The sequence below is a fragment of the Cheilinus undulatus genome, linkage group 5 (genome assembly GCF_018320785.1).
Source record: "Cheilinus undulatus linkage group 5, ASM1832078v1, whole genome shotgun sequence".
Taxonomy (NCBI): domain Eukaryota; kingdom Metazoa; phylum Chordata; class Actinopteri; order Labriformes; family Labridae; genus Cheilinus; species Cheilinus undulatus.
This window is the reverse complement of record NC_054869.1, coordinates 52,520,694-52,536,438: the sequence shown is the minus strand read 5'-3', so window position 1 is coordinate 52,536,438 and position 15,745 is coordinate 52,520,694. Positions and strand designations below refer to the sequence as shown.

The window sequence follows — 15,745 nt, the reverse complement described above, 5'->3', positions numbered from 1 at the left end:
TCTAATTTTTGTCCTTCGTCGCTATTTTTTCCACCATTTTTTTAACCATTGAAGCTACTCTTTGCATTCTATACCACTTGTTTCCTTTTTTTTTTTTTTGCCCTGTTTTTGCCACTTGGCACATTATTTTCAAGTTTTTTGGCCTATTTAAGCTACCTTTTGCCATTAAATACCCCTTTTTTCCTATTTTTTAAAAGATTTATATTTGGGCCTTTTCATACCTTTATTTGCTAGAGGAAGGACAGTGGATAGACTCGGAAACAGGGAAGAGAGTGGGGAAAGACATACGGTAAAGGGCCACAGGCTGGATTTGAATCCGGGCCGCCCCCGTACATGGGTAGCGCCTTAAACCACTCGACCATCAGTGCTCCCCTTTTTTCCTATTTTTTGCTCATTTTTGCCACTTCCTTTTGACACTTTTTTCCCAGTTTTTGCCACTTTTATCCTATTTTTGCTCCTTGTCACCATTTTTTCACCATTTTGTGCTGATTTAGGCTAACTTTTGCTATTAGATACCACTTGCTTCCTATCTTCTTGCTCTATTTTGCCACTCTTAACTGCTTTTTCCCATTTTTGTCATGTTTCTTTCATTTTTTGCCACGTTTGTGCCTGTTCTGGACCATTTTTTCCACCTTTTAGTTATTTTTATTGCAGCTTCAAACCATTTTTGCCATTTCTCACCACTTAGATTGTGGCTCTTGCAAAGGTTTTTTTCAACAATTTGGCTCTTTGGTTGAGTAACACTGTGTCAAATCATTTATAAATATCAGACGATCATTTGTTTCCCCTCCTTATTTCGTTCCTGCTTCTCTGCTCAGCCAATCGGATGTGACGGCGTCCTTTTTTCCTCCAACACATTGGATAAGTGTGGGGTCTGTCAGGGGGACGGCAGCAGCTGCAGCAGAGTCACCGGAAACTTCCGCCGTGGAGCCACGACTCTGGGTGAGTCAAAGATGAACTTCAAAACACTCAAAACCATTTTACTGGAGAAAACAGAGTTTTTGATGAGATTAACAACCATTTTCATAAAGGATAACACCAACACCTGTGTGTCTCTTGTTGTCAAGGTTACTCTTTCATCACTCAGATCCCTGAAGGATCATGGGATATCCAGATCATCGAGAGGAAGAAGTCAGCCGATGTTCTTGGTGGGTTTTTGGACACTTAACCTCCTCAGACCTGCATGTTCCAAAGAGGACGTTACATTTAAACTTTTTCTCTAACATTCTGGAGAATTCTGCTGTTAGAAGTTTGAGGGAATTCTCCAGAATGTCCGTCCATGTTTAAGGGATTCGCTCGACATGTTGAGGGAATTTTCTGTTTGGATATTTTGAGGAATTTATTTGGAAATTTTCAAGTATTTTCATGGAAATTTGGGGGAGTTATTTTTATTTTGGAGAGTTTCACTGGAAGGCTTGGGAGAAATTTGTGCTAACTTGTTTTTTTTTTCTTTTTTTTATTTGGCAATTTCATGGGGATTTGGGAAATTTGTTAGGAAATTTTCAGGCACTTTTATGGAAGTTCCAGGAAAATTATTTGGATGTTTTTAGGGAAGGGCCCTCGGGGGCTTTATTTAAATTTTTGGGAATTTGCTAAGAAAATTGAGGAGGTATTTGCTTTAAGATGTTCAGGATTTTACACGGAATATTTGGGGAGATTTTTATTAAAATATTTATGCTTTCTGAAAAAGACAATCACCAGAAAATTGTGAAATATTTGCAGAAAAAAATTTCAGGGATTTTTTTTTTTTTTTTTTATTTCAGAAATAAAGATTCAATGAAATTTTAGAAAAAAAATCTTAAACCCATGTTATAGTGTCTCACTGAGAGGGCCTTAAATTTCCTTAAATATTTTCCAAAATTTTCAGTGATTTTTTTTTTTTATCAGAAAGCTTAAAATTTAAACAAAATCACTCCAAATATTCCATGTAAATTCTTGAGCATTTCCAAACAAATTTCTTCTAAATTTTCTTGCAAATTACCCAAACTTTACAGAGTCTCGAACTTCAGTTAAAATGATGGAAACATCCAGATAATTTCCCTGGAATTCCCATGAAAATGCCCAAAAAATCCCTTCAAAACTGAAAGCAAATTCCTCCCAAACCTTTAAATGAAACTCTCCAAAATGTACAAATAACTCCCTCTAACTTAAAATTTCCAAAGACAGGGATGTCTTCACTTATCAGTAGAAAAAGACTAAAAATGCTTTCCAACAACAGCTCCAGTCTCAGGAAGTTAAAGAGAAATTTTATACCACACGTAACTTTTTCAGATGTTCCATATGAATCTCATGTTTGCAGAACTTTTAAAAATACATAGAAGAGATGATCTTCATGTTTATAAGAGAGCAAAGAAACAAGGAAAATGGCTTTTATTTACACGTAAAACTAATTCTGTGAATAAAGCAAAAACACGAATAAAGAATCAAACACTTCACTAAATCAAAGATGAGAGCATCAAGAGTTAAACTCGTCCATGATTTTCTGTCCATCCCGTTCCTCAGCTGTGACCGACCAGGCCGGAAATTTCTTCTTTAACGGAGCCTACAAAGTGGACAGTCCACAGAACTTCCATGCAGCGGGAACCATCTTCAAGTACCGCCGGCCCATGGATGTTTATGAGACCGGGATCGAGTACATCGTCGCCAAAGGCCCCATCGACCAGGCCATCAATATTCTGGTAAACCCACCTCTCACTTTAATCCTTCATCCTCGCTCATGTGTGAGGGAAAACATCGGTTCAACAGCAGGAGGCATTTTTTATATCAACAGATATGGTAAAAATATACCCAGTGCAAATTTTCATCCACCTTTCAGGTGATTGAATATAATCATAGTAAAGAAGTTCAGGCTGTGGCTGGGTTTTTCCTTTCAGAAATAAGTCTTGTTCTTCTTTCTTTGCAGTGAAGAGCCTTGTTTCTGCTGCTCTCATGCTGCTGACTGATTATAGATGATGCATCTCCTTTGTGCCTTAAATCTTTAGATACTATATACCATCGTGCAACAAGGTTCATTACTAATCTTAAGACCTTCACCTCAAATTTGCACATACAACAGCTCCGATCCGCCAGCGAATCGTAGCCAGTCGGAGCAGTTCCACTGCTTGCACTCCAGCCTGGCTCCAGGTGTCAGAAGCAGTGGCGTGCACAGACTTTTTCAAGGGCAGGGGTGAAAAGAAAGAAAAGGACACATACAGCGCGTTCTCACCACTGAAGAGGGCACTAAGTTTGGCGTGTTTTCGAGGGCACTTTAGACGTGTTTATATGTTCTACAAATGGCACATTATATAGCCTTAAAACAGACTACTCAAGTCAGTTTGTAGTTAGGATCAGCATCCACAAGAACTGTGTAGATTCAACATTGGACTGTGAAGAACACACAGAAATAAATAAATAAATCCCTAGGGGGTCTGGGGGTCCCCCAGAACATTTTCAATGAAGTAGATGCCATTTCCTGTATTCTAGTGCATTTTAACACCATATTAGCACCAGATAATCCAAACTGGTTCAGTGAGATATAGTTCTGGATCAGTATAGTTAAAAAAAGGGCCCAACATAAAAGTCATTGCAACAGTAGTGTTTTGCCAACTGGGAGGGCACTTAAGCACGCATTTTTACCACCCAAGAGGGCAGTTTATCATGTTTTAACCAGCCAAGGGGGCAGTTTAGTGTGTTTTGGCTCACAAGAGGGCACTTTAGCACACATTTTGGCTCTTGAGGACGACCACCCCCACCCCATGCACACCACTTGTCAGAAGCAACAAACCAGTAACATCTTTCCTGAAACGATCACGGCATAGCCCCCTTAACATACATGTGTGAGCCCAGCCAACGGCAACAATAATCGCAGATTACATGATTGTTTTCATGTCCTCTACTCCTCTACAACCACTGTAAGCAACAGATGGTCATGGAGACCAGCAGGCGCCACATGTTCTTAGCTCCACCGCGGAGAGCAACCAGGACAGCAGACAGGAAACAGTTTTGCAAGACAGTCTGGCTGCAGACGGCTCATCTCTGACCGCCAGTCTCACAGACCGTTCATCAGAGACAGCGTGCATCTCAGACCGGAAATCAACAAAACTTCCAAAAATAAAATCAGATTAAAATTCTGGTGTAAATCTACCACCATCAGGGCTGAAATAAACACAACCCTTTCAAATAAAACCAGATTACGCTTCTAGATGAAGAATTTTGGCCATATATCTATTTATATTTGATTAGCTGGACACTGAAACATCTGTGTTGCATCCACGTTGTGCTGTTTGTTTGAACCGTCAAATGTGCCATAGAGTTTATTTATGGAACAATCTTCTCCTTACATGGTATTTTCAAAATAATTTGGATTGCACTTCCTGTTAAGCATTTTACCTATTTATATTTATTTAATATTTTATTTACACTTGCTATTACTTACTGTTATAAAGTAAGGACAGGCAACAAAAGGAGACAGAGAAATAAGTTCAGAGGAAATAAGCTCATTGAATCTGCATTTGGACCTTTTTAAAAACATATATAATTTACTATATAAATGCAATGAGCTCAATTTAATATTTCATATAGGACAAAACAAGCATTTATACCTGTTTGCATTGCAAAAAGCTATTTTGATCTGAAGCATTGGTAGCATGCATTCAAGAAAGGAAGTCAGTCACACTGTATCCTAATACAGCGAGCCCTTTTACTGTTATAACATCTTAGTTTGTAATAAAGGCCGACCTTCCACTCTCACATCAGCGGTCTGCTGAGGGCCATCTGAGACCGACGGTCTGCAGCCAAATCCCTCTCAAGTTTGGGTCAGAGAAGAGTTTTGGGTGTCCTTGCTTCATAATCTTCTTCTCTGTTTTTGTGTATTCCTGCTGCAGCGTTACAGCGCCACTTACATGCCTGGCATACAAACTACGATGTTTTCAGTGGTTTTGAATAGTTTCGTGCTTATGCTGATGTTCTTGAAACAATGCCATTTCTATGGAAAACTTTTTAAAATATGAAACAGGAATCTGCCATTTTCGTCTCTGCGTTTTTCTGCCAGTTTGCTAACTGAAGCTCCATGGTGGAGCAGTAACTGAAACTGTTCTGTCAGAAGTTTAGACCCTAAAATGTGTGCAGAAACAGACCCAGAGGTGAAAACAAAGAATTCAACTCTAGTATAATGGCTGATTCATTCAGGTCCTGGATTTTGTTCTTTGTAGTGGCTCATCTGGCATTAATGTGATCTAATCTGACCCACACTCAACTAACTCTCCTCTCGTCACTCAGGTTTGGAACCAGAACGGTCGCACGCCATACATCACGTATGAGTACACGGTCCTCAGAGACTCCCTGCCTCCTGTCCCACCTCCACCCGTCTACACTGGGTCAGACACCTCAGCAGGAGAGGTTTCTGTGGAAGTTGGGGGGCTGCTGGCTCCGAATGGCAGTATTTATGACCAGACGGCCCCTGGGGGCCACATGGACCTGGGAGGCATTGAGGTGCAGAAGGGCCAAGAGACAAACGAGGTGTACGAGGAAACGGCGGCCATTGACTGTGACCAGGACGGGGCAGTTGCTCCAAAATTCATAGGTTTGTGATTATTTTTGGCTCTTTTATGTCTAAATTTGAAATATTATTCCCCCAGAAACCCTCAAAAAGGGAAACTTTGACCTCAGAAATTAATCACCTTAATCAGTTTGTTTCCAAGACATATACAGAAGGCTTTAATGTCAAACTTAATTGTCCCATTTATTCCATTTTTGCCCCTTTTCATCATTTTATTACCTTTTTTTGCCCATCGAAGCTACCTTTTGCCACTAAGTACCACTTGTTCTGTATTTCTGGCCCATTTTTGCAACTTCTTTTAGCCACTTTTATCCCATTTTTGCCCTTTTTACCTTTTTGCCCATTTAAGCTACCTTTGCCATTATATACCACTTGTTTCCCATTTTTTGCCCTTTTTGCTACTATTGACTGCTTTTCCCTCCTTTTTAGTCACTTTTCTCTCCTTTTTTGCCAGGTTTTTGCCCCTTTTGGACCATTTTTGCCACCCTACCCATTTTTGTCACTTCCTACCCATTTTTGCTTCTTTCTGACTCTTCCCCCCCCATTTTCACTCATTTTTGCTGTTTTTGACAATTTTTGCCATCTTTAACTTATTTTTAATGCTACTTCAGGCCTTTTTTTGCCACTTTTCACCACTTAGATTGTGGCTATTGCAGAGGTATTTTTCAACTATTTGGCTCTTTGGTTGAGCAGGGTTGAGTAACGCTGCTTTAAAGGCTCCTTGTCCCTGTGAGATGTTTCTGCAGAAGACTGCTCCATCCCTTCCTCTTTTTCTTGATGCTGTCTTTGGTCTTCCTGCTTTTTCCAAGCATTAGCAGGTACAGAGTTATGGATGACAGACAATATCCCCTAAAGACGATACTTCACGTATATCTTTGGTCCGACTGTATTGTCCACACTGAAACATGAGCTTAGACCTAGAGGAGAAGAGCTGAAGACTAAATGTGAAGAGAGGAACCATGAGGTGGCTCTGTGGCCCACTGGCAGATGAAATAAAATAGGTCAGATTTTACAACCTCTGCATTCGATCTTATCTATCTCTCTTTTCTGTGTGTGAGAGAGATGGCCCTTTGAAGCTCTGCATTATTCACGATACAGACACACAAAGAGGATCAGCAGCAGATGAAAAATTCAGACTTTGGTGGTGTTTTCTCCTTTTAAAAACGACTGCAGCACAAACATGAGCAGTAATGGCCTTTCTGCAGGCTCTCAGCTCTCTCAGGTGACGGTCGAAGCCATTATACCCTCGCTTTGGTCGGTGAGACGAGATGCAGAGATGGGAGAAACACTCAGGGTCCACTCTCGACAACGACTGACCTCAAACTGAAGGCCAAATACCCCGAGCTGAATGAACGATGGCTGATCTGAGTTTGGTTTTAACTCTCCTCTCCTCATTAAAAATAAATCTGACTGGTTACTGCATGAAGAGGATATGACATAAATTTAGCGCCCCTTAATGCAATAAATAAACTCTTCTAAGGTGCTTTCTTTGGGATTAAAAACCAGAATATATCAGCCCTGAGGGTCATTCTTCACAGACCATGTACAGGTTTGTTTAATGAGGTTTAATGAGAAATGGATGGATGCTTTGATTATTGTTGATTTGTTCTGTTTTAGAGGGAAACAGCAGCAGCACTGTGAACCCGGCCCCTGCTGGGGGGCCCCTGGACCCGGGGCAAGACTCTCCAAACCTCATCTGGAGGGTCCTGCTGGACGGGCGACTCGGCCAAGACGAGCTGCTCATAAACATCTCCACCAATCAGCTGCTGACTGAGGGGGACAGCTTGTTTTCCTCCGAGGTGGGACCAGTCGGGATAGACCTGAGCATCCTGGACCAAGACGGACCGTTTGGTCTGAACGACACGCTGGAGTTTACTCTGGGACGCAAACGCAACGATAGCGGGGACGGTTCTTCCCAGAACAAGACGGTGCAGAGCGGTGGGAGGAATTCTAGCCGCTCCAACAGAACCAGGTAATCAGAACCAGGTAATCAGAACCAGGTATTCAAAACCAGGTATTCAGAACCAGGTAATCAGAACCAGGTATTCAGAACCAGGTAATCAGAACCAGATATTCAGAACCAGGTATTCAAAACCAGGTATTCAGAACCAGGTAATCAGAACCAGGTATTCAGAACCAGGTAATCAGAACCAGGTAATCAGAACCAGGTAATCAGAACCAGATATTCAGAACCAGGTAATCAGAACCAGGTAATCAGAACCAGATATTCAACACCAGGTATTCAGAACCAGGTAATCAGAACCAGGTATTCAAAACCAGGTATTCAGAACCAGGTGTTCAGAACCAGGTAATCAGAACCAGGTAATCGGAACCAGGTATTCAGAACCAAGTAATCAGAACCAGGTAATCAGAACCAGGTATTCAGAACCAGGTAATCAGAACCAGGTAATCAGAACCAGGTATTCAGAACCAGGTAATCAGAACCAGGTATTCAGAACCAGGTAATCAGAACCAGGTATTCAGAACCAGGTAATCAGAACCAGGTAATCAGAACCAGATATTCAGAACCAGGTAATCAGAACCAGGTAATCAGAACCAGGTAATCAGAACCAGGTATTCAACACCAGGTATTCAGAACCAGGTAATCAGAACCAGGTATTCAAAACCATGTATTCAGAACCAGGTGTTCAGAACCAGGTAATCAGAACCAGGTAATCGGAACCAGGTATTCAGAACCAAGTAATCAGAACCAGGTAATCAGAACCAGGTATTCAGAACCAGGTAATCAGAACCAGGTAATCACAACCAGGTATTCAGAACCAGGTAATCAGAACCAGATATTCAGAACCAGGTATTCAGAACCAGGTAATCAGAACCAGGTTATCACAACCAAGTAATCAGAACCAGGTAATCAGAACCAGATATTCAGAACCAGGTATTCAGAACCAGGTAATCAGAACCAGGTAATCACAACCAGGTATTCAGAACCAGGTAATCAGAACCAGGTATTCAGAACCAGGTAATCAGAACCAGGTAATCAGAACCAGATATTCAGAACCAGGTAATCAGAACCAGGTAATCAGAACCAGATATTCAACACCAGGTATTCAGAACCAGGTAATCAGAACCAGGTATTCAAAACCAGGTATTCAGAACCAGGTGTTCAGAACCAGGTAATCAGAACCAGGTAATCGGAACCAGGTATTCAGAACCAGGTATTCAGAACCAGGTAATCAGAACCAGGTAATCAGAACCAGGTAATCAGAACCAGATATTCAGAACCAGGTAATCAGAACCAGGTATTCAGAACCAGGTAATCAGAACCAGGTATTCAGAACCAGGTAATCAGAACCAGGTAATCAGAACCAGGTAATCAGAACCAGATATTCAGAACCAGGTAATCAGAACCAGGTAATCAGAACCAGGTAATCAGAACCAGGTATTCAACACCAGGTATTCAGAACCAGGTAATCAGAACCAGGTATTCAAAACCAGGTATTCAGAACCAGGTGTTCAGAACCAGGTAATCAGAACCAGGTAATCGGAACCAGGTATTCAGAACCAGGTAATCAGAACCAGGTAATCACAACCAGGTATTCAGAACCAGGTAATCAGAACCAGATATTCAGAACCAGGTATTCAGAACCAGGTAATCAGAACCAGGTAATCACAACCAAGTAATCAGAACCAGGTAATCAGAACCAGATATTCAGAACCAGGTATTCAGAACCAGGTAATCAGAACCAGGTAATCACAACCAGGTATTCAGAACCAGGTAATCAGAACCAGATATTCAGAACCAGGTATTCAGAACCAGGTAATCAGAACCAGGTAATCACAACCAGGTAATCAGAACCAGGTAATCAGAACCAGATATTCAGAACCAGGTATTCAGAACCAGGTAATCACAACCAGGTAATCAGAACCAGGTAATCAGAACCAGATATTCAGAACCAGGTAATCAGAACCAGGTAATCACAACCAGGTAATCAGAACCAGGTAATCACAACCAGGTATGCAGAACCAGGTAATCAGAACCAGATATTCAGAACCAGGTATTCAGAACCAGGTAATCAGAACCAGGTAATCACAACCAGGTAATCAGAACCAAGTAATCAGAACCAGGTAATCAGAACCAGGTATTCAGAACCAGGTAATCAGAACCAGGTATTCAGAACCAGGTAATCAGAACCAGGTAATCAGAACCAGGTATTCAGAACCAGGTATTCAGAACCAGGTATTCAGAACCAGGTAATCAGAACCAGGTATTCAGAACCAGGTAATCAGAACCAGGTAATCAGAACCAGGTATTCAGAACCAGGTAATCAGAACCAGGTAATCAAAACCAGGTATTCAGAACCAGGTAATCAGAACCAGGTAATCAGAACCAGGTATTCAGAACCAGGTAATCAGAACCAGGTAATCAGAACCAGGTATTCAGAACCAGGTAATCAGAACCAGGTAATCAGAACCAGGTATTCAGAACCAGGTTATCAGAACCAGGTAATCAGAACCAGGTATTCAGAACCAGGTAATCAGAACCAGGTATTCAGAACCAGGTATTCAGAACCAGGTAATCAGAACCAGGTATTCAGAACCAGGTAATCAGAACCAGGTTATCAGAACCAGGTATTCAGAACCAGGTATTCAGAACCAGGTAGTCAGAACCAAGTAATCAGAAACAGGTAATCAGAACCAGGTATTCAGAACCAGGTATTCAGAACCAGATAATCAGAACCAGGTATTCAGAACCAGGTAGTAAGAACCAGGTATTCAGAACCAGGTATTCAGAACCAGGTAATCAGAACCAGGTAATCAGAACCAGATATTCAGAACCAGGTAATCAGAACCAGATATTCAGAACCAGGGAATCAGAACCAGGTATTCAGAACCAAGTAATCAGAACCAGGTAATCAGAACCAGGTATTCAGAACCAGGTAGTAAGAACCAGGTATTCAGAACCAGGTATTCAGAACCAGGTATTCAGAACCAGGTTATCAGAACCAGGTAATCAGAACCAGGTAATCAGAACCAGGTATTCAGAACCAGGTAATCAGAACCAGGTAATCACAACCAGGTATTCAGAACCAGGTAGTAAGAACCAGGTATTCAGAACCAGGTATTCAGAACCAGGTAATCAGAACCAGGTATCCAGAACCAGGTAATCAGAACCAGGTTATCAGAACCAGGTATTCAGAACCAGGTATTCAGAACCAGGTAGTCAGAACCAAGTAATCAGAACCAGGTAATCAGAACCAGGTATTCAGAACCAGATAATCAGAACCAGGTATTCAGAACCAGGTATTCAGAACCAGGTAATCAGAACCAGGTATTCAGAACCAGGTATTCAGAACCAGATAATCAGAACCAGGTATTCAGAACCAGGTATTCAGAACCAGGTAATCAGAACCAGGTATTCAGAACCAGGTATTCAGAACCAGATAATCAGAACCAGGTATTCAGAACCAGGTATTCAGAACCAGGTAATCAGAACCAGGTATTCAGAACCAGGTATTCAGAACCAGGTATTCAGAACCAGATAATCAGAACCAGGTATTCAGAACCAGGTATTCAGAACCAGGTAGTAAGAACCAGGTATTCAGAACCAGGTAATCAGAACCAGGTATTCAGAACCAGGTATTCAGAACCAGATAATCAGAACCAGGTATTCAGAACCAAGTAATCAGAACCAGGTATTCAGAACCAGGTAATCAGAACCAGGTAATCAGAACCAGGTATTCAGAACCAGGTAGTCAGAACCAGGTATTCAGAACCAGGTAATCAGAACCAGGTATTCAGAACCAGGTATTCAGAACCAGGTATTCAGAACCAGATAATCAGAACCAGGTATTCAGAACCAGGTAATCAGAACCAAGTAATCAGAACCACGTATTCAGAACCAGGTAATCAGAACCAGGTAATCAGAACCAGGTATTCAGAACCAGGTAATCAGAACCAGGTATTCAGAACCAGGTATTCAGAACCAAGTAATCAGAACCACGTATTCAGAACCAGGTATTCAGAACCACGTATTCAGAACCACGTATTCAGAACCAGGTATTCAGAACCAGGTATTCAGAACCAGGTAATCAGAACCAGGTATTCAGAACCAGGTATTCAGAACCAAGTAATCAGAACCACGTATTCAGAACCAGGTATTCAGAACCACGTATTCAGAACCACGTTTTCAGAACCAGGTATTCAGAACCAGGTAATCAGAACCAGGTATTCAGAACCAGGTAGTCAGAACCAGGTATTCAGAACCAGGTAGTCAGAACCAGGTAGTCAGAACCAGGTATTCAAAACCAGGTATTCAGAACCAGGTATTCAAAACCAGGTTATCAAAACCAGGTATTCAAAAACAGGTTATCAGAACCAGGTAATCCAACAGGACCAGGTAATCAGAACCAGGCAATCTGAGCCAGGTAATCACATAGAACCAGATAATCCAACGGAACTAGGTAAACACAAGAACTAGGTAATCAGAACTAGGTAATGAGATCCAGGTACTCCAACACAACCAGGTATAAGAACCAGGTCATCAGAACCAGGTACTGACATAGAGCCAGCTGATCCATCAGAATCAGTTAATCCATCACAACTAGGTAATCCAAACCAGGTAATCAGAACCAGGTTATCTGAACCAGGAAATCAGATAGAACCAGGTCATCAGAACCAGGTTATCTGAACCAGGTAATCAGAACCAGGTTATCTGAACCAGGTAATCAGACAGAGGCAAAGAAAGCGTTGAATACTTCAGATCTAATTCATACTTGATGAACAGGTCAGGTCCATTAAATTGTCTTAGGCTGAACGAAAGGATTTGGGGGGGGGTATGGTCCAGGCTGGTTAACATGTTCTAGAAGAGTCCTAACAATGTCTATCAGTGTTAAATGATCCAGTTATACATGTTCACACATCTCTGTCCCTCAGACATGAATCTTAAGGGCAGGCCTCAGTGGTCCAGGTAAGGGGGGATCTGGACTGACCCAAAGACTGCAGATACACTGAGCAGGCAGTCCTGCAGACAGGCAGTAAGGCAGACAGGTAGAGCTGGCAGGTTTAGCATTCATCATATTCATAATTCATGTCCTCTCTCCTGCTCTGTGTCCAAACACGGCTTCACGTGTCCTGCAGCCAGCAGCTATAAAACACAGCGACACGCCCTTTCCTCTGAGAGAGAGGGAGGAAACGAGGGGAGCAGAGAGCACAGAGGAGAAGATATACAGCAAAAACAAATCATTCAAGTTATTTGCAGCAAAAGTGAAAAATATGGTGTGGATGGGGGGAGCGTTGCCTCACCTCAGGAAGAGAATAATGAGCAGGAATCAGTCAGGCTGACATGGAGCGCTGCCGGAGAAGTATAACTCAGAGGGTCTGCGATTCTCCAGAAGACGTCTGCAGGCTGGCTCAGGCCGAGGGAATGACCGGTGTTATGACAAGAATGTGCACATGACTTTTATGTGATGTGATGAAAAACACAAAGTGCGTCTGCCGGGATGGCGGCCGTGAATCAGCTGTCACATCGCGCTGGTCTGAGGACGGGGACTGTGTGGATCTGGTTTTAAGCTCTGCACTCCTGAGTATCCTTAAATGTCCCACAAAAATATTTTAATAGACAATATTTCTCTTTGAAAAACTTCTCAAAGTCCCAAAATAAGGCTGTCGAGGGTTTATATGAGCTCCTTTTGGGAAGGACAGTCGCTGCATCAGAAGTTATCAAGTCTTCTCGCAATTAATCTCAGGATTTCTGTAGTTAATCGCGAATTAACTATTGAATAATTTGGTCTTAAGTTTGTCATAAAATCATAAAAATGGTCCATCTTGCTTAAATGTTTTGTTTTGTTCACAGTCAATAAAATCCATCGTTATCTACATCGCTTATCCCGTTTGGGGTCATGGGGGGCAGAAGCTGGATCAGCTGCGATTTGGTGAGAGGCGGGGTTACACCCCAGAGTGACCGCCAGTCTATCACAGTGCTGACATCAGAGACAAATAATTAGTCACACTAACGCTCACATCTACGGTCAATTTAGAGACACCAGTCATTCTAACAAGCTTGTTTTCAGACAATAGGCGGACCGTGAAGAGAACATGCAAACTCCACCTAGACAGGACCTGTCTGACTAAGATTTGAACCAGGAACCTTCTTGCTGTGAGGAAAACACTGTACCCAAGCCATGTGCAGCTCTTAGTTAATGAAAATGTGTTGTTCTTAAGAAATACACTGTTGAAAATAATTAAAAGCATGCATGATCATGAGCTCACTGCAGAGGAAATACTGGCAATGAGACAAGTCAAAACTTGCATATGCTTGCAACAGGCCACTCTGCAACATCCTAAAAGCCTGTCAGTTCACACTGATGCAATTGTAGAGATGATGTACCTTTAAACCACCATGCTTTAGTTTCCTCTTCCTCTTTACATGCCTGTCTTGTAACTGATTGCCTAAAAAATGAGGACTGTGAAAATGAGTCTCTGTATGGTTCCAGTTCTGACGGTCCAGACTTTGAAGCCGTCTATTGGTACTTTAACAAAATATTCAGGGCGCTTTTGCAGATTTATACCCTGATCTTGAGGCTGGAGATATCCCATCTCTTGTGAGATTCTCCCAGTTATTCCCAGTAAAGAGCAGGGGTGTCAAACTCAATAACAGAAGGGGCTGGATTCTGCATTAAGGTCTGACCTGAGGGCCTAACAGGGTCCACATTTCTCTGTAAACCTCATTTTTCACCAGTAACAAATTATGGGGAAAAAGTTAGCAATTATGATAAATGATTTTGAGATTTAAAAGTGAAAATGATACATATAAAGGCTCAAAATCTGACATAAAAAGTCAAACTTATTTGTTCAAAAGGTAAAAATGCAAAATTCGATGTTAAAATAATGCTTTTAATAGGCAAATATATATCTAAAAAAAAAAGTCACAGGCATGTTTTTTAGGCAAAAATATGGCTTAAGATTGAAAATGGTGCACCTAAAAGGTCAAAAATGATATCAAGGTGGAAATAATAAACCGAAAAGGTCAAAATATTAAATAAAAAGTGAAAATAATCAGTTGAAAAAGTCAGGATTTGATATAAAAGGTGAAAATAATAAATTGACTATTAGAAATATGAGATAAAAAGTCAAAATCATCAGTTGAAAAGGTCAAAATATTAGATAAAAAGTGAAAATAATTAATTAATAAGGTAAAAACTTGATATAAAAAGTGAAACTAATACATTGACAGTTAAAAATATGAGATAAAAAGTCAAAATTAAAAATTGAAAAGGTCAAAATATCAAAGTCAAAATTATAAGTTGAAAAAGTCAAAATATGAGACAAAAAATGAAAATACTAAATTGGAAATGCTAAAAATATGAAATAAAAGACCAAATTCAAGATTGAAGTCAAAATTGTAAAATGCTAAATTGAAAAAATGAAATAAAAACACAGATTAATTTGTTTTCCCACATTTCTTTTGGTCTAGTTTCTTAAGGATATTTCATACCATCAAGGTTAAGTTTACATTTTTATACTAGAGGAATTCTGCAGACCTCGTGTTTTAGGGCCAGCTATAATAAGAATATGATATGATCTGGTGGGCTGGGTGTAACTGTACCACGGGCCGGGTTTGGCCCTCGGGCCGTGAGTTTGACACCCCTGATTTAGAGTATTCGTTTTTTTCCTTGTATATACAATCACTACTGAGACTCAGAGGAATGCGGATAGTAAAGCACTTTCAACCTGTGAGCCAAAAACAGATGTAGCAGGGTGCTGATTGGCAAAATGTGTTGTTGTTAGCATCTTTGTTAACATTAGCTATCATGGCTTGATCCCGTGTTAATGTTAGCATCGTTGCTAACATTAGCAACATTAGCTATCATGGCTGGATCTCGTGTTGTTGTTAGCGTCTTTGCTATCATTAGCTATCATGGCTTTATCCTGTGTTGTTGATTGTGTCTTTGCTAACATTAGCTGTCATGGCTTGATCCCACATTGTTGTTAGCATCTTTGCTATCATTAGCAACTTGTCATATGATTAAATTGCGTTATTATTTTTTTAATGCGTTAAGCTTTCTGCATTAATCATGAATGTTAACACGTTTATATTACCAGGCCTAGTCCTGATAGCTCTGAAGGACTTGATGGTGGGCCCTGATACTCGAGCAGTTGCGAGCCATCGTTCTGAACCCAGCTGTTAATGACTAGAAAAACTGATAGTAGACAACACTGTCAGTCAGCCTGATTAAAGCTCCAACAGCT

At 41.0% G+C, this 15,745-nt stretch overlaps 1 protein-coding gene across 1 annotated transcript in view; it reads left to right on the top strand.

The window, feature by feature from the left end:
* Nucleotides 1–15,745, top strand: part of adamtsl2 (ADAMTS-like 2) — a 37,927-nt gene that overhangs the window by 11,515 nt on the left and 10,667 nt on the right. Inside the window, exons 6-10 of the mRNA XM_041788158.1 lie at nucleotides 819–942; nucleotides 1,068–1,148; nucleotides 2,503–2,678; nucleotides 5,257–5,560; nucleotides 7,154–7,508. Coding sequence (XP_041644092.1) covers nucleotides 819–942; nucleotides 1,068–1,148; nucleotides 2,503–2,678; nucleotides 5,257–5,560; nucleotides 7,154–7,508 — 1,040 coding nt within the window. The remainder of the gene's footprint in view (nucleotides 1–818; nucleotides 943–1,067; nucleotides 1,149–2,502; nucleotides 2,679–5,256; nucleotides 5,561–7,153; nucleotides 7,509–15,745) is intronic.